The 21,040-nt window shown below is 48.9% G+C and overlaps 1 protein-coding gene across 2 annotated transcripts in view; it reads left to right on the plus strand.

The window, feature by feature from the left end:
- The window catches only part of LOC135056675 (uncharacterized), a 163,603-nt gene that overhangs the window by 106,431 nt on the left and 36,132 nt on the right, over nucleotides 1–21,040 (plus strand). For both annotated transcript variants that reach the window (XM_063962127.1, XM_063962126.1), the window contains exon 5: nucleotides 14,716–14,863. In XM_063962127.1, coding sequence (XP_063818197.1) covers nucleotides 14,716–14,863 — 148 coding nt within the window. The remainder of the gene's footprint in view (nucleotides 1–14,715; nucleotides 14,864–21,040) is intronic.

A 21,040-nucleotide genomic window follows, 5' to 3' on the forward strand; every position in this document is an offset into this window, starting at 1 on the left:
CACTTAAAACGGTGGAGTTAAAATATCTCACTTGGAAGGTGGTCATGTTGTTAGCCTTGGCTTCGGCTAGGCGAGTGTCGCAATTGGCGACTTTGTCTCATAAAAGCCCCTATCTAGTTTTCCATATGGATAGAGCGGAATTGCGGACCCGTCCTCAATTTTTGCCTAAGGTGGTGTCATCTTTTCATATGAACCAACCTATTGTGGTGCCTGTGGCTACACGAGACTTGGAGGATTCAGAGTCCCTTGATGTGGTCAGGGCTTTGAAAATTTACGTGGCCAGAACGGCTAGAGTCAGAAAAACAGAAGCACTGTTTGTCCTGTATGCAGCCAACAAGGTTGGCGCTCCTGCTTCAAAGCAGACTATTGCTCGCTGGATCTGTAACACGATTCAGCAGGCGCATGCGACGGCTGGATTGCCGTTACCAAAATCAGTCAAGGCCCATTCCACTAGGAAGGTGGGCTCGTCTTGGGCGGTTGCCCGAGGGGTCTCGGCACTACAGCTGTGCCGAGATGCTACTTGGTCGGGTTCAAACACCTTTGCAAAATTCTATAAGTTTGATACCCTGGCTGAGGAGGACCTCCTGTTTGCTCAATTGGTTTGGGAGCTTTAGTATAATCCCCATGGTCCTTACGGAGTCCCCAGCATCCTCTAGGACGTAAGAGAAAATAAGATTTTAAACCTACCGGTAAATCTTTTTCTCGTAGTCCGTAGAGGATGCTGGGCGCCCGTCCAAAGTGCGGACTACTTCTGCAAGACTTGTATATACACTGCTCAAAAAAATAAAGGGAACACTAAAATAACACATCCTAGATCTGAATGAATGAAATATTCTTATTAAATACTTTGTTCTTTACATAGTTGAATGTGCTGACAACAAAATCTCACAGAAATTATCAATGGAAATCAAATTTATTAACCCATGGAGGTCTGGATTTGGAGTCACCCTCAAAATTTAAAGTGAAAAAACACACTACATGCTGATCCAACTTTGATGTAATGTCCTTAAAACAAGTCAAAATGAGGCTCAGTAGTGTGTGTGGCCTCCACGTGCCTGTATCACCTCCCTACAACCCACACAAGTGGATCAGGTAGTGCAGCTCATCCAGGATGGCACATCAATGCGAGCTGTGGCAAGAAGGTTTGCTGTGTCTGTCAGCGTAGTGTCCAGAGCATGGAGGCGCTACCAGGAGACAGGCCAGTACATCAGGAGACATGGAGGAGGCCATAGGAGGGCAACAACCCAGCAGCAGGACCGCTACCTCGGCCTTTGTGCAAGGAGGAACAGGAGGAGCACTGCCAGAGCCCTGCAAAATGACCTCTAGCAAGCCACAAATGTGCATGTGTCTACTCAAACGATCAGAAACAGACTCCATGAGGGTGGTATGAGGGCTCGACGTCCACAGGTGGGGGTTGTGCTTACAGCCCAACACCGTGCAGGACGTTTGGCATTTGCCAGAGAACACCAAGATTGGCAAATTCGCCACTGGGGCCCTGTGCTCTTCACAGATGAAAGCAGGTTCTCACTGAGCACATGTGACAGACGTGACAGAGTCTGGAGACGCCAAGGAGACCGTTCTGCTGCCTGCAACATCCTCCAGCATGACCGGTTTCGCAGTGGGTCAGTAATGGTGTGGGGTGGCATTTCTTTGGGGGGCCGCAGAGTTAGCCTGACTGCCATTAGGTACCGAGATGAAATCCTCAGACCCCTTGTGAGACCATATGCTGGTGCGGTTGGCCCTGGGTTCCTCCTAATGCAAGACAATGCTAGACCTCATGTGGCTGGAGTGTGTCAGCAGTTCCTGCAAGACGAAGGCATTGATGCTATGGACTGGCCCGCCCGTTCCCCAGACCTGAATCCAATTGAGCACATCTGGGACATCATGTCTCGCTCCATCCACCAACGCCACGTTGCAACACAGACTGTCCAGGAGTTGGCGGATGCTTTAGTCCAGGTCTGGGAGGAGATCCCTCAGGAGACCATCCGCCACCTCATCAGGAGCATGCCCAGGCGTTGTAGGGAGGTCATACAGGCATGTGGAGGCCACACACACTACTGAGCCTCATTTTGACTTGTTTTAAGGACATTACATCAAAGTTGGATCAGCCAGTAGTGTGTTTTTCCACTTTAATTTTGAGGGTGACTCCAAATCCAGACCTCCATGGGTTAGTAAATTTGATTTCCATTGATAATTTTTGTGTGATTTTTGTTGTCCGCACATTCAACTACGTAAAGAACAAAGTGTTTAATAAGAATATTTCATTCATTCAGATCTAGGATGTGTTATTTTAGCGTTCCCTTTATTTTTTTGAGCAGTGTAGTTTTGCTTACATAAGGGTTATGTTATAGTTTTCATCGGTCTTCGACTGATGCTATGTTGTTTTTTCATACTGTTAACTGGTTAGTTTATCACAAGATATACGGTGCGAATGTTGTGGGCTGGTATGAATCTTGCCCTTGGTTTAACAAAAATCCTTTCCTCGTACTGTCCGTCTCCTCTAGGCACAGTTTCTCTAACTGAGGTCTGGAGGAGGGGCATAGAGGGAGGAGCCAGTGCACACCCATACCTACAGTCTTTCTTAAAGTGCCATTGTCTCCTGCGGAGCCCGTCTATCCCCATGGTCCTTACGGAGTCCCCAGCATCCTCTACGGACTACGAGAAAAGTATTTACCGGTAGATTTAAAATCTTATTTTATACTGCACTGCACGCCAAAGTCTTCCATCTTGTTATACTTATGATAGCAGACTGGCTTGCAGTGCAGTATAACAAGACATCAGGCTTGGATCACAGGGCAGTATAAGATAGCAGACTGGCTTGCAGTGCAGTATAACAAGATAGAAGACTTTGGCTTGCAGTGCAGTATAACAAGATATACTGTGGCTTGTAGTGCAGTATAACAATATAGCAGACTGGCTTGCAGTGCAGTATAACAAGATAGAAGAATTTGGCTTGCAGTGCAGTATAGACAGTGGCAATAAGGCACAGTTCCAAGAGGCACTTGAGGTGCTACTGAAAATAGCCTCAGATACTTTCTGCAGGAACATGAATAAGGAGAGTGCAGACAGGCCTGTGAGACAGTGTGAATTTGGAATGGACTGCAGACTAGAAGCAGGCAGGTAGCTGAGTAGTAGTGCAGATTCTGAGCAGCCAGGGAGCTGAACTGGAAGCCAGGAACAGGACAGATCCTTAAATTGCGCAGCATGTAGGGCCGAGCAAAAGACGTGATGCACAGCTCACGGGAACACACAGTGCCATTTCTTGCGGCGGGCGAGCCGTGCAACCGCACGGGGCGCCCGCCGCGGCACATCTGCTGCTTTCTGTTGCGGCCCTTTTCCCGAGTACCCAGCTTGGGGGGCGGAGTTTCGCGGAATGACGCGGTTGCGTCGTGACATCACAACACAAACGCGTCATTACGTGAAACTCCGCCCCCCGAGCTGGGTACTCGGGAAGAGGGAGGAGGGGGAACCAAGCTACAGGAAGGTCCGGCGCAATGAAGGAGAGGCGGGCTGAAGAGCGGGAAGAACCTCTTCAAACATAAGTCAGTCTCTCTCTCTCTCTCTCTCTCTCTCTCTCTCTCTCTCTCTCTCTCTCTCTCTCTTCACCCCTCCTCCTCTGCCACCTGCCTAATGAATAAAATGGGGACTCTTGCCTGCCGTATTGTGTAAAATGGGGACTCTTGCCTGCCGTAATGTGTAAAATGGGGATTTAATGTATCAAGGGTATTGCGGTGTATGGCATAATATAACTTTTATTTTTTTCCTGTGGTCGCCGTGATCTGTCGGCGCAAGGTCAAAAACTGTGATGTAAGGTGGTAGTCTTTTCAGATGAGGCCATGCCCATTTTAACGATACCACGCCCACTTTATTGAAGCCACGCCCACTTGCCGGAAGCGCGCTGTATGATTTCAATGATTTGTCGTTCCGAACCGTTGGAAATGGGCAAATGGTACAAAATTTTGTCAAGTGTGTATCCAGCTTTAGTCTCAGGTAACATGATCTGATGATCTGTCACTGAGTGCTCAGAGAAGCTGGGTAATAAACGGGAATCACAGGTACAGCTTATTAGCCAATTGCCTCTAGCTGCAGAGAGACACACCATGGAGTGCAAGGCCGGTTCTACACATTGTGGCGCCCACTGCGAAAGTTTCCACTGGCGCCCCCCTGCGGCTAAACAGGGGCATGGCTTCATAGGGGAGGGTTGTGGCCACAATTATGCCCCCAGATCTGCCCCAAGTAGTTGTGCCCCCAGTTGATTTGCCCCCTGTAGCTGTTCCCCCTGTAGCAGTGACCTCAGTATGTGCCCCTTGTAGTTGTGCACCCCTGTAGATTTGCCCCCAGTAGCTGTGCCCCCAGTTAATTAGTTAATGTGCCCCCTGTAGCAGTGCCCCTAGTAGTTGTGCCCCTTGTAGCTGTGCCCCCAGTTGATTTGCCCCCAGTAGCTGTTCACCCTGTAGCAGTGCCCCAGTATGTGCCCCCTGTAGATGAGCCCCTTGTAGCTGTGCCCCCAGTAGTAATACCCCTTGTAGATGTGCCCCCAGTAGTACTACCCCTTGTAGCCGTGCCCCCAGTAGTACTGCCCCTTGTAGCTGTGCCCCCAGTAGTACTGCCCCTTGTAGCTGTGCCCCCAGTAGTACTCCCCCTTGTAGCTGTGCCCCCAGTAGTACTGCCCCTTGTAGATGTGCCCCCAGTAGTACTGCTCCTTGTAGCTGTGCCCCCAGTAGTACTGCCCCTTGTAGATGTGCCCCCAGTAGTACTGCTCCTTGTAGCTGTGCCCCCAGTAGTACTGCCCCTTGTAGCTGTGCCCCCAGTAGTACTGCCCCTTGTAGCTGTGCCCCCAGTAGTACTGCCCCTTGTAGCTGTGCCCCCAGTAGTACTGCTCCTTGTAGCTGTGTCCCCAGTAGTACTGCCCCTTGTAGCTGTGCCCCCAGTAGTACTGCCCCTTGTAGATGTGCCCCCAGTAGTACTGCTCCTTGTAGCTGTGCCCCCAGTAGTACTGCTCCTTGTAGATGTGCCCCCAGTAGTACTGCTCCTTGTAGGGTGGGCTGTGCCCCCAGTAGTACTGCCCCTTGTAGCTGTGCCCCCAGTAGTACTGCCCCTTGTAGATGTGCCCCCAGTAGTACTGCTCCTTGTAGCTGTGCCCCCAGTAGTACTGCCCCTTGTAGCTGTGCCCCCAGTAGTACTGCCCCTTGTAGCTGTGCCCCCAGTAGTACTGCCCCTTGTAGCTGTGCCCCCAGTAGTACTGCCCCTTGTAGCTGTGCCCCCAGTAGTACTGCTCCTTGTAGCTGTGTCCCCAGTAGTACTGCCCCTTGTAGCTGTGCCCCCAGTAGTACTGCTCCTTGTAGCTGTGCCCCCAGTAGTACTGCTCCTTGTAGATGTGCCCCCAGTAGTACTGCTCCTTGTAGGGTGGGCTGTGCCCCCAGTAGTACTGCCCCTTGTAGCTGTGCCCCCAGTAGTACTGCCCCTTGTAGCTGTGCCCCCAGTAGTACTGCCCCTTGTAGCTGTGCCCCCAGTAGTACTGCCCCTTGTAGCTGTGCCCCCAGTAGTACTGCCCCGTGTAGCTGTGCCCCCTGTTGTAGCGCTGCGTTGAAACACTAAAAGAAAAATCAAAATACTTACCAGCCTCGCTCCTGCTTCCGCTGGTCCGCTGCTGCCGCTGTCTCCGGGCGCCGGCTCCTCTCTATGGGAGTCTCTCCCATAGCAGCACCGCACTGACACTAGGGGTCAATTTTGACCTCTAGTGTTAGTCAGTGACGCCGGCTGCAGCGGGCGCACACGGCGCTCGCTGAAGCTGGGGAGCGGAGAGGGAGGGAGGCTTAGTAGCGGCTCTTGCCACGGCGGCGCCCTCAGGGTAGCGGCGCGCCGGGCAAAAAGCCAAGAGCCGCTACTGATGGAGTGCTAGGAGCGTCAGCAGAAGTGACACTGCAGGAATCTAGACTGGGATAGCACCACCACTGGAAGAAGAGTGTTACTGCCACCGATCAGAACACAAAATCAAATATTAGTAAATGAGCGATTTGGACAGTGAAATAGAAAGTTAATTTGAATAAATTTCATTCTATTTAAAATTGACTACAAATCCGACATTTAGTAAATATAGCCCCATAGTCCACTTCAGAAGCGTAAGTTCTTGCCAGGGGCCTGGAGGTGAAAGAGAAGGTGCTGCCCCCCCACCCCCCTTCCTCCTTTCCCCAGTGGTTCCAGCTTGCACATGTGTTGACATCCCAGTGACTTGACAGTGGTACATCTGGGAGAATAAAGATTCCTTATTGTAGCTAATTGTGGCGATAAGGAATCTTTATTTTCAGGTGCTGGCTGCAAATGATAATAAATCGAGCCCTGAGGAGAGGTTTTATCAAATCTCAGAGAGAAATAAAATTTTGAGAGATAAAGTACCAGGTATTGGTTGGTACTTTATCTCTCACAATTATATCTCTCTCCAAGCTCTGAGAAATACCCCACCCCCTTATAAGTTTTATTATAATAATTAGTGCGTTTTCTTAAAACCAACTTCGGCTTTCCTTTCTTTCCTCACATAAGACACAGCAGCAGAGCTGTAGATCATTGTACACACTTTGGGGGACATTCATACCTGATAGCTTGCTAGCTGGTTTTTGCAGTCCAGCGTTCGCATAGTCGCCGCCCACCGGGGAGTGTATTTTAGCTGTGCAAGTGTGCGATCACATGTGCAGCCGAGCGGTACAAAAAAAACTTTGTGCAGTTTCTAAGTTGCCCAGAACTTACTCAGCCGCTGTGATCACTTCAGCCTCTCCGAGGCAGAATTGACGTCAGTCACCGGCCCTGCAAACGCTTGGACACGCCTGCGTTTTTCCAACCACTCCCTGAAAACGGTCAATTACCACCCACAAACGCCTTCTTCCTGTCAATCCCCTTGCGATCGGCTGTGCGAATGGCTTCTTCGTAAACCCATCGCACAGCAACGATCCGCTTTGTACCCGTGCGACGTGCCTGCGCATTGCGGTGCAGACGCATGCGCAGTTCTGACCTGATCGCAGCACTTCAAAAAATGCTAGCGAGCGATCAGGTCTGAATGACCCCCTTTGTTCTGTTATAAGACACATTCCAGACACTTCACCTGAAGGGTCCTTCGAAGGAGGTTTCTGGCCTTAAACAGCAGTCAGCAGTGACTGCAGCAAGTCACTATGAAATGAGTGGAGAGAGATCTTTTCTAGTTCAGAAGGCCCCTAGGTCTTTCTTTCTTTCTTAAGGCCCCTCTGACAGCTGGAGCCCAGTCGCAGATGTCTCTATTGTCTCTGGGGGTTATGCCGGGTGTGGTTCGTTTTATCGACAGTGTCTAGGTCGACAATGTTTAGGTCGATCACTATAGGTCGACAGTCACTAGGTCGACATGGATGGAAAGTCGACATGGTTTCTAGGTCGACATGTGCTAGGTCTAAAGGTCGACATGAGGATTTTTTTATTTTTTTGGTGTCGTTTTCTTCGTAAAGTGACCGGGATCCCAAATTAGTGCACCGCGTCCCCTCGCATGGCTCGCTTCGCTCGCCATGCTTCGGGCATGGTGCCTTCGCTCCGCTACCGCTTCGCTCGGTACACTTTACCGTTCCAATCGTAGTCCACGTGGATCGTTAAGTATGAAAAAAAAAAATGTGACCTTTAGACCTGTCGACCTAGAAACCCTGTCGACCTTCCATCCATGTCGACCTAGTGACTGTCGACCTATAGTGGTCGACCTAAACATTGTCGACCTAGACACTGTCGATCTTCAGACCGGATCCCGTTATGCCACTGGTTTGCCTGATTGAGACACAAGTAATATCTGAGCCAGATTGGTCAGCTAATCAAAGAAGATACATTGCTCTGAGTTTGACTAGGTACACATGAGGCCAAATTGGTATTATAACTATGCCTCACTAAACTGCATTACACAGGTAATAACAATAGCAAGCAAATCATGATGTTAATATACGTTTAAAATATAGATTGATTGCATGAAGTTCAATGCAGAGTGGAAATTGAAGTATGAAGGGTAAGAGATAGTGATACTAACATACATTTTGTCACAGGTTCCTAGTGAATTATGATGCTGTATTCTCATGAATACAGTTTGAGTATCCCTTATCCAAAATGCTTGGGACCAGAGGAATTTTGGATATGGGATTTTTCCGTATTTTGGAATAATTGCATACTATAATGAAACATTATGGTGATGGGACCTAAATCTAAGCACAGAATGCATTTATGTTTCATATACACATTATACACACAGCCTGAAGGTCATTTTAGCCAATATTTTTTATAACTTTGTGCATTAAACAAAGTGTGTGTACATTCACACAATTCATTTATGTTTCATATACACCTTATGCACACAGTCTGAAGATCATTTAATACAATATTTTTAATAACTTTGAGTATACTATTAAACAAAGTTTGTGTACATTGAGCCATCAGAAAACAAAGGTTTCACTATCTCAGTCTCACTCAAAAAAGTCCGTATTTCAGAATATTTGGATATGGGATACTCAACCTGTATAATCTCAGATCTGAAATAGACAGACTGTACTGTAGGCATAGGTTGTGCAAATTGGGTGTGATAAAACTGATCTACACCATATGGTGGTCATGCATTAGGTCAACAGGTACAAATTACGTCGTCAGATAAAAGGTTAACAGTGGTTAAGGCCGACAGGGTGAAAGGTCTACACAACAGTGGTCGACACAAAAATGGTCAACACCATTTTATTTTTTTTAGGCAACATCTTGTATATTCCATGTTATGTGACCACCATCAGTACAAACGTTTACCCTCATGGGCTCGCTTTGGTCTCTAGGCTTTGGGCAAGGTTACTATTTCCAATAGATGCCACATGGATAGTAAATCAGGTGAATGCTTGTAGAAAGTGAAAACCCCCCCAAAAATGTCGACCATTGTGCCTGTCAACCATGTGATGTTGACCTATTGTCTGTGGACCAATACATTGTCTATCTATCATCCTGATACCGGGCACATTTTATCAAGCTCTACAATTGGCTTATGTGCCTTTATACGCATTTTATAAGACTCTGATACTACATTGGTGGCTTACTGGGCGAGCTAATCTGGGTCTTTTCAAACCAGGAGACTTATCAAGCATAAATAAGGCAGAGCTTTCTATAATGTACCGCAGTGTAATCAGAACGCCTGTTGTTGTTAATCACTTCTTTCTCTGACGTCCTAAGTGGATGCTGGGACTCCGTAAGGACCATGGGGAATAGCGGCTCCGCAGGAGACTGGGCACAACTAAAGAAAGCTTTAGGACTACCTGGTGTGCACTGGCTCCTCCCACTATGACCCTCCTCCAGACCTCAGTTAGAATCTTGTGCCCGGCTGAGCTGGATGCACACTAGGGGCTCTCCTGAGCTCCTAGAAAGAAAGTATATTTTAGGTTTTTTATTTTACAGTGAGATCTGCTGGCAACAGACTCACTGCAGCGAGGGACTAAGGGGAGAAGAAGCGAACCTACCTAACTGGTGGTAGTTTGGGCTTCTTAGGCTACTGGACACCATTAGCTCCAGAGGGATCGACCGCAGGACCCGACCTTGGTGTTCGTTCCCGGAGCCGCGCCGCCGGCCCCCTTACAGAGCCAGAAGCAAGAAGTGTTCCGGAAAATCGGCGGCAGAAGACTTCTGTCTTCAACAAGGTAGCGCACAGCACTGCAGCTGTGCGCCATTGCTCCTCATGCACACCTCACACTCCGGTCACTGATGGGTGCAGGGCGCTGGGGGGGGCGCCCTGAGGGCAATATAAGACACCTTGGCTGGCACATCTACACCATATATAGTCAGGAAGGCTATATAGGTGTAAAAATACCCCTGCCAGAATTCCAGAAAAAGCGGGAGAAGTCAGCCGGAAAAGGGGCGGGGCCATCTCCCTCAGCACACTGGCGCCATTTTTTCTTCACAGTGCAGCTGGAAGACAGCTCCCCAGACTCTCCCCTGTAGTTTTCAGGCTCAAAGGGTTAAAAAGAGAGGGGGGGCACTAAATTTAGGCGCAATATGTGTATACAAGCAGCTATTGGGGGGAAAAATCACTCCGTTATAGTGTTAATCCCTGCATTATATAGCGCTCTGGTGTGTGCTGGCATACTCTCTCTCTGTCTCCCCAAAGGACTTTGTGGGGTCCTGTCCTCAGTCAGAGCATTCCCTGTGTGTGTGCAGTGTGTCGGTACGGCTGTGTCGACATGTTGGATGAGGAAGGTTACGTGGAGGCGGAGCAGAGGCCGATAAATGGGATGTCGCCCCCTGTGGGGCCGACACCAGAGTGGATGGATAGGTGGAAGGTATTAACCGACCATGTCAACTCCTTACATAAAAGGCTGGATGACATAACAGTTGTGGGACAGCCGGCTTCTCAGCCCGCGCTTGCCCAGGCGTCTCAAAGGCCATCAGGGGCTCAAAAAACGCCCGTTACCTCAGATGGCAGACACAGATGTCGACACGGAGTCTGACTCCAGTGTCGACGAGGTTGAGACATATACACAATCCACTAGGAACATCCGTTGCATGATCTCGGCAATGAAAAATGTGTTACACATTTCTGACATGAACCCAAGTACCACATAAAAGGGGTTTTATGTTTGGGGAGAAAAAGCAGCCAGTGTTTTGTTCCCCCATCAGATGAGTGAATGAAGTGTGTAAAGAGCGTGGCTTCCCCCGATAAGAAAATGGTCATTTCTAAAAAGTTACTGCTGGCGTACCCTTTCCCGCCAGAGGATAGGTCACGTTGGGAGATATTCCCTAGGGTGGATAAGGCGCTCACACGTTTGTCAAAAAAGGTGGCACTGCCGTCTTGGGATACGGCCACTTTGAAGGAGCCTTCTTATAAAAAGCAGGAGACCATCCTGAAGTCTGTATATACACACTCAGGTACTATACTGAGACCTGCATTTGCCTCCGCATAAATAGTGCTGCTGCAGCGTGGTCTGATACCCTGTCAGATAATATTAATACCCTAGACAGGGATAATATTTTGCTAACATAGAGCATATTAAAGACGTCGTCTTATATATGAAGGATGCACAGAGGGATATTTGCCGGCTGGCATCCAGAATTAATGCAATGTCCATTCTGCCAGGAGGGTATTAGAGACCCGGCAGTGGACAGGTGATGCTGCCTTTAAAAGGCACATGGAGATTCTGCCTTATAATGGTGAGGAATTGTTTGGGGATGGTCTCTGGGACCTCGTATCCACAGCAACAGCTGGGAAGAAAAATTTTTACCTCAGGTTTCCTCACAGCCTAAGAAAGCACCCTATTTTCAGATACAGTCCTTTCGGCTTCAGAAAAGCAAGCGGGTCAAAGGCGACAGGTGCGGTGGGGGCGCGTCTCGGGAACTTCAGGGACCAGTGGGCTTGCCCATAGGTGGATCCCTAGGTTCTGCAAGTAGTATCACAGGGATACAGGCTGGAGTTCGAGGCGACTCCCCCTCGCCATTACCTCACATCAGCCTTGCCTGCTGCCCTCGGAGAAAGGGAGGTAGTACTGGCGGCAATTCACAAGCTGTACTTCCAGCAGGTAAAATCAAGGTACCCCTCCTTCAACAAGGCCGGGGTTACTTTTCCAAAATGTTGTGGTACCGAAACCAGACGGTTCGGTGAGACCGATTCTAAAATTGAAATCCTTGAACACTTATATACGAAGGTTCAAGTTCAAAATGGAATCGCTCAGGGCGATTATTGCAAGCCTGGAGAATTTCATGGTATCACTGGACATCAAGGATGCTTACCTGCATGTCCCTATTTACCCTCTTCACCAGGAGTACCTCAAAATTGTGGTACAGGATGGTCATTACCAATTCCAGACGGTGCCGTTGGTCTGTCCCCGGCACCGAGGGTATTTACCAAGGTAATGGCCGAAATAATTATCCCGTGCTTGGACGATCTCCTTATAAAGGCGAGGTCCAGGGAGCAGTTGTTCGTCGGAGTAGCACTATCTCGGGAAGTGCTACAACAGCACGGCTGGATTCTGAATATTCCAAAGTCGCAGCTGGTTCCTACGACGCGTCTACTGTTCCTGGGTATGGTTCTGGACACAGAACAGGATAAAAAGGGTTTCTCCCGGAGGAGAAGTCCTAGGAGTTGTCGTCTCTAGACAGAGACCTCCTAATACAAATACAGGTGTCGGTGCATCAATGCACGCGAGCCCTGGGAAAGATGGTAGCTTCTTACGAAGAAATTCCATTCGCCAGGTCCCATGCAAGGATCTTCCAGTGGGATCTGTTGGACAAGTGGTCCGGGTCGCATCTTCAGATGCATCGGCGGATAACCCTGTCTCCAAGGGCCAGGGTGTCGCTGTTGTGGTGGCTGCAGAGTGCTCATCTTCTAGGGGGCCGCAGATTCGGCATACAGGACTGGGTCCTGGTGACCACGGATGCCAGCCTTCGAGGCTGGGGGGCAGTCACACAGGGAAGAAACTTCCAAGGACTATGGAAAAGTCAGGAGACTTCCCTACACATAAATATTCTGGAACTAAGGGCCATTTACAATGTCCTAAGTCAGGCTAGACCCCTGCTTCAACACCGGCCGGTGCTGATCTGGTCAGGCAACATCACGGCGGTCGCACATGTAAACCGACAGGGCGGCACAAGAAGCAGGATGGCGATGGCAGAAGCCACAAGGATTCTCCGATGGGCGGAAAATCATGTGTTAGCACTGTCAGCAGTGTTCATTCCCGGAGTGGACAACTGGGAAGCAGACTTTCTCAGCAGACACGACCTCCACCCGGGAGAGTGGGAACTTCATCCAGAAGTCTTCCAAATGATTGTACACCGTTGGGAAAGGCCACAGGTGGACATGATGGCGTCCCACCTCAACAAAAAGCTACAAAGATATTGCGCCAGGTCAAGGGACCCTCAGGCGATAGCTGTGGACGCTCTGGTAACACCGTGGGTATAGCAGTCGGTGTATGTGTTCCCTTCTCTGCCTCTCTTACCCAGGGTAATGAGAATAATAAGAAGGAGAGGAGTAAGAACTATACTCATTGTTCCGGGTTGGCCAAGAAGAGCTTGGTACCCAGAACTCCAAGAAATGATCTCAGAGGACCCATGGCCTCTGCCGCTCAGACAGGACCTGCTGCAGCAGGGGGCCTGTCTGTTCCAAGACGTACCGCGGCTGCGTTTGACGGCATGGCGGCTGAACGCCGGATCCTGAAGGAAAAGGGCATTCCGGAGGAAGTTATCCCTACGCTAATTAAAGCTAGGAAAGAAGTGAACGCAAACCATTATCACCGCATATAGCGGAAATATGTTTCGTGCTGTGAGGCCAGGAAGGCCCCAAAGGAGGAATTTCAGCTAGGTCGATTTCTGCACTTCCTACAGTCAGGGTGACTATGGGCCTAAAATTGGGTTCCATTAAGGTCCAGATTTCGGCTCTATCGATTTTCTTCCAAAATAGAACTGGCTTCACTGCCTGAAGTTCAGACTTTTGTTAAGGGAGTGCTGCATAGTCAACCCCCGTTTGTGCCTCCAGTGGCACCGTGGGATCTCAACGTGGTGTTGGATTTCCTGAAGTCGCATTGGGTTGAGCCACTTAGATCCGTTGAGCTACAATACCTCACGTGGAAAGTGGGCATGCTGTTGGCCTTGGCGTCGGCCAGGCGTGTATCAGAATTGGCGGCTTTGTCATGCAAAAGCCCTTATCTGATTTTTTATATGGATAAGGCGGAATTGAGGACTTGTTCCCAATTCTTTCCTAAGGTGGTATCAGTTTTTCATGTGAACCAACCTATTGTGGTGCCTGCGGCTACTTAGGACTTGGAGGATTCCAAGTTACTGGACGTAGTCAGGGCCCTGAAAAGTATATGTTTCCAGGACGGCTGGAGTCAGGAAAACTGACTCGCTATTTATCCTGTGTGCACCCAACAAGCTGGGTGCTCCTGCTTCTAAGCAGACTATTGCTCGCTGGATCTGTAGCACGATTCAGCTTGCACATTCTGCGGCTGGACTGCCGCATCCTAAATCAGTGAAAGCCCATTCCACGAGGAAAGGGGCTCTTCTTGGGCGGCTGCCCGAGGGGCCTTGGCTCTACAACTTTGCCGAGCAGCTACTTGGTCGGGGTCAAACACATTTGCTTAATTCTACAAGTTTGACACCCTGGCTGAGGAGGACCTAGAGTTTGCCCATTCTGTGCTGCAGAGTCATCCGCACTCTCCCGCCCGTTTGGGAGCTTTGGTATAATCCCCATGGTCCTTACGGAGTCCCAGCATCCACTTAGGACGTCAGAGAAAATAAGATTTTACCCACCAGTAAATCTATTTCTCGTAGTCCGTAGTGGATGCTGGGCGCCCATCCCAAGTGCGGATTGTCTGCAATACTTGTTTATAGTTATTGCCTAACTAAAGGGTTATTGTTGAGCCATCTGTTGAGAGGCTCAGTTATATTTCATACTGTTAACTGGGTATAGTATCACGAGTTATACGGTGTGATTGGTGTGGCTGGTATGAGTCTTACCCGGGATTCAAAATCCTTCCTTATTGTGTCAGCTCTTCCGGGCACAGTATCCTAACTGAGGTCTGGACGAGGGTCATAGTGGGAGGAGCCAGTGCACACCAGGTAGTCCTAAAGCTTTCTTTAGTTGTACCCAGTCTCCTGCGGAGCCGCTATTCCCCATGGTCCTTACGGAGTCCCAGCATCCACTACGGACTACGAGAAATAGATTTACCGGTGAGTAAAATCTTATTTTCATTTTGTTGCTGCCAGTTTTGCCTTTGTAGGATTTGAAGACTATTCCTCAATGCAGTTTGCATTTCGACAGTTGAATAGCTCCTCATTCGAGGGCCGCTTTTTAAGGGTTCGTGAGTATGATAAATGTTCCAGCTCTAATGCGTCTTCAATCCAAGATTCCAAGGTACATTATTCTCTTGTTAAGATAGAAATAATGCGACTGCTGATAGGAGGTTACATGTTACCGTGTATTCCACACCTCACTGCATAGGGAGTAGATTCTTTATTGGTACGTAAATGGGAAATAGCCATAGCCCTCAAGACTGTGGTTCCTAACTTCAGTCCTTAAGTCACCTACAGCCCAGGTTTTTATCCCTTGAGGGTTTTCTCACCCCTGTGCTGAAGCCATTTTGCAAACATTCCAACACCAATATTACTGATTTATTTTTTTATGGACACAAATAATACTTATTTTCGGAAAGACTCTAGGTCTGATTCACAGGTGGATCCTGCTGCTCCTGCTTGTGCATCTGCTGCTGTTGTTGCTGCTGCGATAATGCTAGTATCCGCATTCCCTTGCCTGTGTCTGAATAAGCAAGACGCGAACTGCTCACTTTCAGCCCTGAAACGCCCACTTTCAGCACCTCTGTGCTGTCAGCCATTCTTCACATACCACCATCAATGCATGCACCAGCGTAGTCGTATGTGCAGTGTCTCCATCTGAACATGGCCTCTCTGGCTGTGGCTCTGCTTCTGAGAAATCAGCGGCTGTCACTGACATCCCAGTGACACTTCCATAACACGCCCATGAGACATACTATTTTTGCGTTCACTTCAGGTCTCCTCCCAGTCACCACCCGGGAACTATAATCATTTTGCCAACCCATTCCTGAAACCGTGTGTCCCGATCGCAGCAGCTTCTTTGTGTGTCTGTGAGTTGCAGAGGTGTTTAGAACGGTTTGCGCATGCGCAGTGGTAATCACTCAACTGCCGTACATGAACATCTGCGTTGCGTTCTATTTGCGAGCACCTCTGAATCAGGCCCTTTATGTTTTCAGAAAATATCAATATTCTTATTCTTTATGGTCAATCTAACACGTGAAATAAAGTGTAACCAAAATGATCAATAAAATATGTATTCATTGGGAAAGATACGTGTTGTCAATAGTCACTATGGGCCTGATTTGGATTTGGAAGCAAAGCAAGTAACTGTGCACTTGGGCACAACGGTGCTGCCCTGCAGGTGGGGCAGATGTAATGTGCAGAGAGAGTTAGATTTGGATGGGGTGTATCCAAACTGAAATCTACTGTCTAGGACCAAATACACTTTTCTACTATCCATTGCTCTTTCTCAGTGGTTCTCAAACTCAGTCCTGAGGACCCCACATGGTTCATGTTTTCCATGTCACCCAGCAGCTGCACTGTGTATCACTGTCACATTGAAAAAATCTACAGGTGACCTGCAAAACATGGACTGTGTGGTGTCCTGAGGACCGAGGTTGAGAACCTGTGTCCTAGAGGATACTGGGGTCCACATTAGTACCATGGGGTATAGACTGGTCCACTAGCAGCCATAGGCACTTTAAGAAATTAATAGTGTGTGCTGGCTCCTCCCTCTATGCCCCTCCTACCAGACTCAGTTTAGAAAATATGCCCGGAGGAGCCGGTTACGCTTTGGAGAGCTCCTGAAGAGTTTTCTACTTTTATGTTTATTGTTTGTTATTTTCGGTCAGGGATGTTTAGGCAACAGCCTGCCTGCTTCGTGGGACTTAGGGCGGAGACCGGCCCAACTTCCTATAGAGTTAATGGTCCCGTTTCTCTGCTGACAGGACACTGAGCTCCTGAGGGAGCTATTCACAAGCCACACCATGGTGCAGCGTACACTCCCGCAGCAAGCCGCCACCCCCTAACAGTGCCTGAAGAGTGGTGAGTACAACGCCGGCACCCCGGTAAGCGGGACGCCGGCGGGAATGGCGGCACTAGGCCCAGACGGACACACACTGTGGCTGGTGACGCTGTGAGGGGTGCGCTGGGCCAACCATCTTACCCACACTGGCCACACAGCTAACAGAGGTTTTTACAGCTACTTAGCAAAATCTAACAAATCCTCGGGGCCAGTATAAAAGAATAAAGTGCGGTAAGCCACACGCCATTTTAGGGGCGGAGCTCCCCACTGAGCGGATCCAGCGGCTCTCTGGCGCCATTTCCCTCTGCAGCTCTGACAAGGCAGCAATACAAGGGACGTGCAGCTCCTCTGACAGGACCCCAAATCTCCACTGTGGTACCAGATGGTCTTAGTGAGGGGAGGGGGGGGGGGGGGGGGGAGCAGTGTAACTGTTATAAACACTATACTGGTGCTTGTTTATTGCGACCCAGCTTAGTTTTACTACTGCTGATAGGGGCGCTGTGTGGCTGGCTCTGAACTCTGTGTCTCTCTGAGACTTTGCCTATATATACTGTGTTTTTGTGTGTGTGTGTGTGTGTGTGTGTGTGTGTGTGTATATATATATATATATATATATATATATATATATATATATATATATATATATATATATATACTGTAGGTGTCTCTTTACAATGTCCAGGGACTGTGTTTCTTGTAGAGCTGAATGTCTCTCATCCACTGGGGACTCACTACCCTGTACTCAGGATAGTGTTCACTCCCAGTCCAGTGGGGCTGAACCCCCGTGGTTGGCTTCCATTAAAGGGATGATTTCAAATATTTCAACTGAACTGTCTAATAATGAAAAGGAAACACAATTCTTGAGGCAGTCTATGGATGACCTCATACATAGAGATTCAGCTCCAATACCTGCACCCCACTGCCCACAAAAACATACCCTGGCCCAAATCATACAGGCTGACACGGATCCTGATCCATCAGATCAAGAAGAGGGGGAAGTAGATGCGAGTGGGACCGTCCTGTCACAGGGAATTCAGGCCCTCATTGAAGCTGTCAGAACTGTCCTACATATCCCTGACAAGTCAGAGGAGGCTGAGGAGGAATATTATTTTAATACAAAAAAGAAATCCTCTGTTAATTTTCCCGCTTCAAAGGAATTAAATGCCCTCTATGAAGAAGCGTGGGTTAACCCTGATAAAAAGTTTCAGATCCCTAAGAGATTGATTTCTTCCTTTCCCTTTTCTGTAGAGGATAGAAAGAAATGGGAAATCCCGCTGATTGTGGATGCATCGGTATCCAGGTTGTCACATAAGATAGTCTTACCGGTCCCTGGGGCAGCCTCCTTAAAGGACGCTGCTGACCGCAAGATTGAGACCACCCTCAAGTCTTTATACATGTCGGTTGGGGTGGCCCAGAGACCCACTATTGCTTGTGCATGGATCACTAGGGTCATTGCTAAATGGTCAGGTATTCTAATAGATGATTAAGATTCCTTACCAAGGGATGATGTTTTTACTCCTGCAGCATATCCAGGATTCTGCTAACTTTATGGTTGAAGCCATCAAAGAAATTGGTCTACTCAACGCACGCACCACTGCCATGGCAGTGTCAGCACGCAGGGGCTTATGGCTACGTCAGTGGACTGCGGACACAGATTCCAGAAAAGTCGTGGAAAGTCTTCCTTTCATGGGTGAGGCTCTGTTTGGAGATGAACTGGATAAGTGGATATACAAGGCTACGGCGGGTAAGTCTACATACCTTCCCTCCGCAGCGGCACCTGCTAGGAAAACCTATTCTGGTCCAACTCTGCTGTCCTTTGGGAAAGCGAAGTTTAAAGGCAAATCCAAGGGTTCTTCTACAACCTTCAAAGGGAATAGAGGTAAACCCAGAAAACCCGCTGCTGCAGGTTCTCAGGATCAGGCCTCCGGGTCTGCTTCCTCAAAGCCCTCAGCATGACGGTGGCGTGCACTGCCTGGAGGACAGGCAGGTGGGAGCCCGATTACGTTATTTCAGTCACATTTGAGCAACATCTTACCAGGATCCCTGGGTAAAAGATCTTATCACACAGACTGGAGTTTCAGGAACTCCCACCTCCCAGATTCTTCAAATCAGGCTTGCCAGTTCTCCAGAAGCAGGTTTGATTTTACAGGCAGCAATTCAAAAAACTGGTGTAGACTCAGGGTATTGTTCCAGTTCCGATTCACCTACAAAACAAAGGTTATTATTCCAACCTGTTTGTAGTGCCGAAGCCGGACGGTTTGGTAAGGCCCATTTTAAACCTCAAGTCACTGAACCCGTATTTACGGGATTTCAAGATGGAGTCTCTGAGAGCGGTGATCTCAGGTCTGAAGGACGGGGAATTCCTGGTGTCTTTGGACATCAAGGATACATACCTTCACAGCACCAAGGGTGTTCACCAAGGTAATGGCAGAGATGATGTTTCTCCTCCGCATGCAGGGAGTAAACATAATACCGTACCTGCAGCATCACCCTATCAACTCGATTTCTCCAGGATCACGGTTGGATTCTGAACCTGCCAAAATCTCACCTGGAACCAACACGGAGGCTTCCGTTTTTGGGAAGGATTCTGGATACGGAGGCACAGAGGGTATTCCTTCCAATGGAAAAGGCATTGGTGATCCAGTCAATGGTGCGGAACGTCCTAAGACCGTCTCTGATATCAGTGCATCTTTGCATTCGCCTCCTAGGAAAGATGGTAGCCTCTTACGAGGCTCTAAGGTACGGAAGGTTTCACGCAAGAACCTTCCAGCTGGATCTGTTGGACAAGTAGTCCGGATCGCATCTTCACATGCACCAGAGGATACGTCTGTCGCCAAAGGCCAGGATCTCCCTTTTGTGGTGGCTTCAGACGTCTCACCTGACCAAAGGCCAAAGGTTCGGGATTCAAGATTGGATTCTGCTAATCACAGACGCAAGTCCCAGAGGTTGGGGAGCAGTTCCAAGGAAAGTGGTCATGTCAGGAAGTCGTCCTTCCGATCAACATTCTGGAACTAAGGGCAGTATACAACGCCCTTCTCCTAGCGTCACATCTTCTTCGCGATCTAGCCGTTCAAGTCCAGTCAGACAACGTGACGGCGGTGTCTTACATAAACCGACAGGGCGGAACGAAGAGCAGAGCAGCCATGTCAGAGGTAACAAGAATCCTCCTCTGGATGGATAGGCATGCGGTGGCGTTGTCGGCGATCTTCATTCCGGGAGTGGACAACTGAGAAACAGACTTCCTCAACAGACACGTCCTCCATTCAGGAGAGTGGGGACTTCACCCGCAGGTGTTCGAGTCCTTGACACATCGATGTGGGATTCCTCAAATCGACATGATGGCCTCTTTTCAACAAGAATCTCAAGCGGTATTGTTCCAGGTCAAGAGACCCACAAGCAGTGGCGATGGACGCTCTGGTGACTCCATGGGTCTACCAGATGGTGTACGTGTTTCCGCCTCTTCCGTTGATACCAAGGTTTCTCAAAGGAATAAAAAGGGAAAAGGTGCAAGCAATTCTCATTGCTCCGGACTGGCCAAGAAGGGCCTGGTACGCGGATCTACTGGAGTTGCTCCTGGAGGACCCGTGGCCTCTTCCTCTTCACGAGGATCTTCTACAGCAAGGGCCGTTCATCTATCAAGATTTACCGCGGCTACGTTTGATGGCATGGAGGTTGAGCGTCAGATTCTAGCCCGGGAAGGGATTCCGGATAGGGTGATTCCTACTTTGATCCAAGCCAGAAAGGGGGGTAACGACTAAGCATTACCACCGTATTTAGAAGAAGTACGTCTCTTGGTGTGAGGCCAGGAAAATTCCTGTGGCATAATTTAAGCTGGGGCGTTTTCTTCTTTTTCTGCAGGCTGGAGTGGATGTGGGCCTACATTTGGGCTCCTTAAAAGTCCAGATTTTCGGCCTTGTCCATTTTCTTCCAGAAACAATTGGCGTCTCTTCCGGAGGTTCAGACCTTTTTGAAAGGTGTTCTACACATTTAACCGCCCTTTGTGCCTCCTACGGCACCTTGGGATCTCCGTGTTGTGTTGCACTTCCTCCAGTCGGATTGGTTTGAGCCCTTATAGGCAGTGGACGTTAAGTTTCTTACGTGGAAGACAGTTACACTGTTGGCCCTGGCTTCGGCCAGGCGAGTGTCAGAACTGGGTGCAGAACTGGGTGCACAAGAGCCCCTACTTGATTTTTCATGAGGATCGTGCTGTACTCAGAACTCGTCAGCAGTTTTTTCCGAAGGTGGTGTCTGCTTTTCATATCAACCAACCTATTATGGTTTCGGTGCTTACTGACACCTCTGCTTATTCAAAGTCCTTGGATGTTGTGAGGGCTTTGAAAATGTATGTACAACGGACGGCTTGTCACAGAAAGTCTGACTCGCTGTTTGTGCTCTATGATCCCAGTAAGATTAGGTGTCCTGCTTCAAAGCAGTCTATTTCTCGCAGGATCAGGC

The sequence above is a fragment of the Pseudophryne corroboree genome, chromosome 3 (genome assembly GCF_028390025.1).
Source record: "Pseudophryne corroboree isolate aPseCor3 chromosome 3, aPseCor3.hap2, whole genome shotgun sequence".
Lineage (NCBI taxonomy): Eukaryota > Metazoa > Chordata > Amphibia > Anura > Myobatrachidae > Pseudophryne > Pseudophryne corroboree.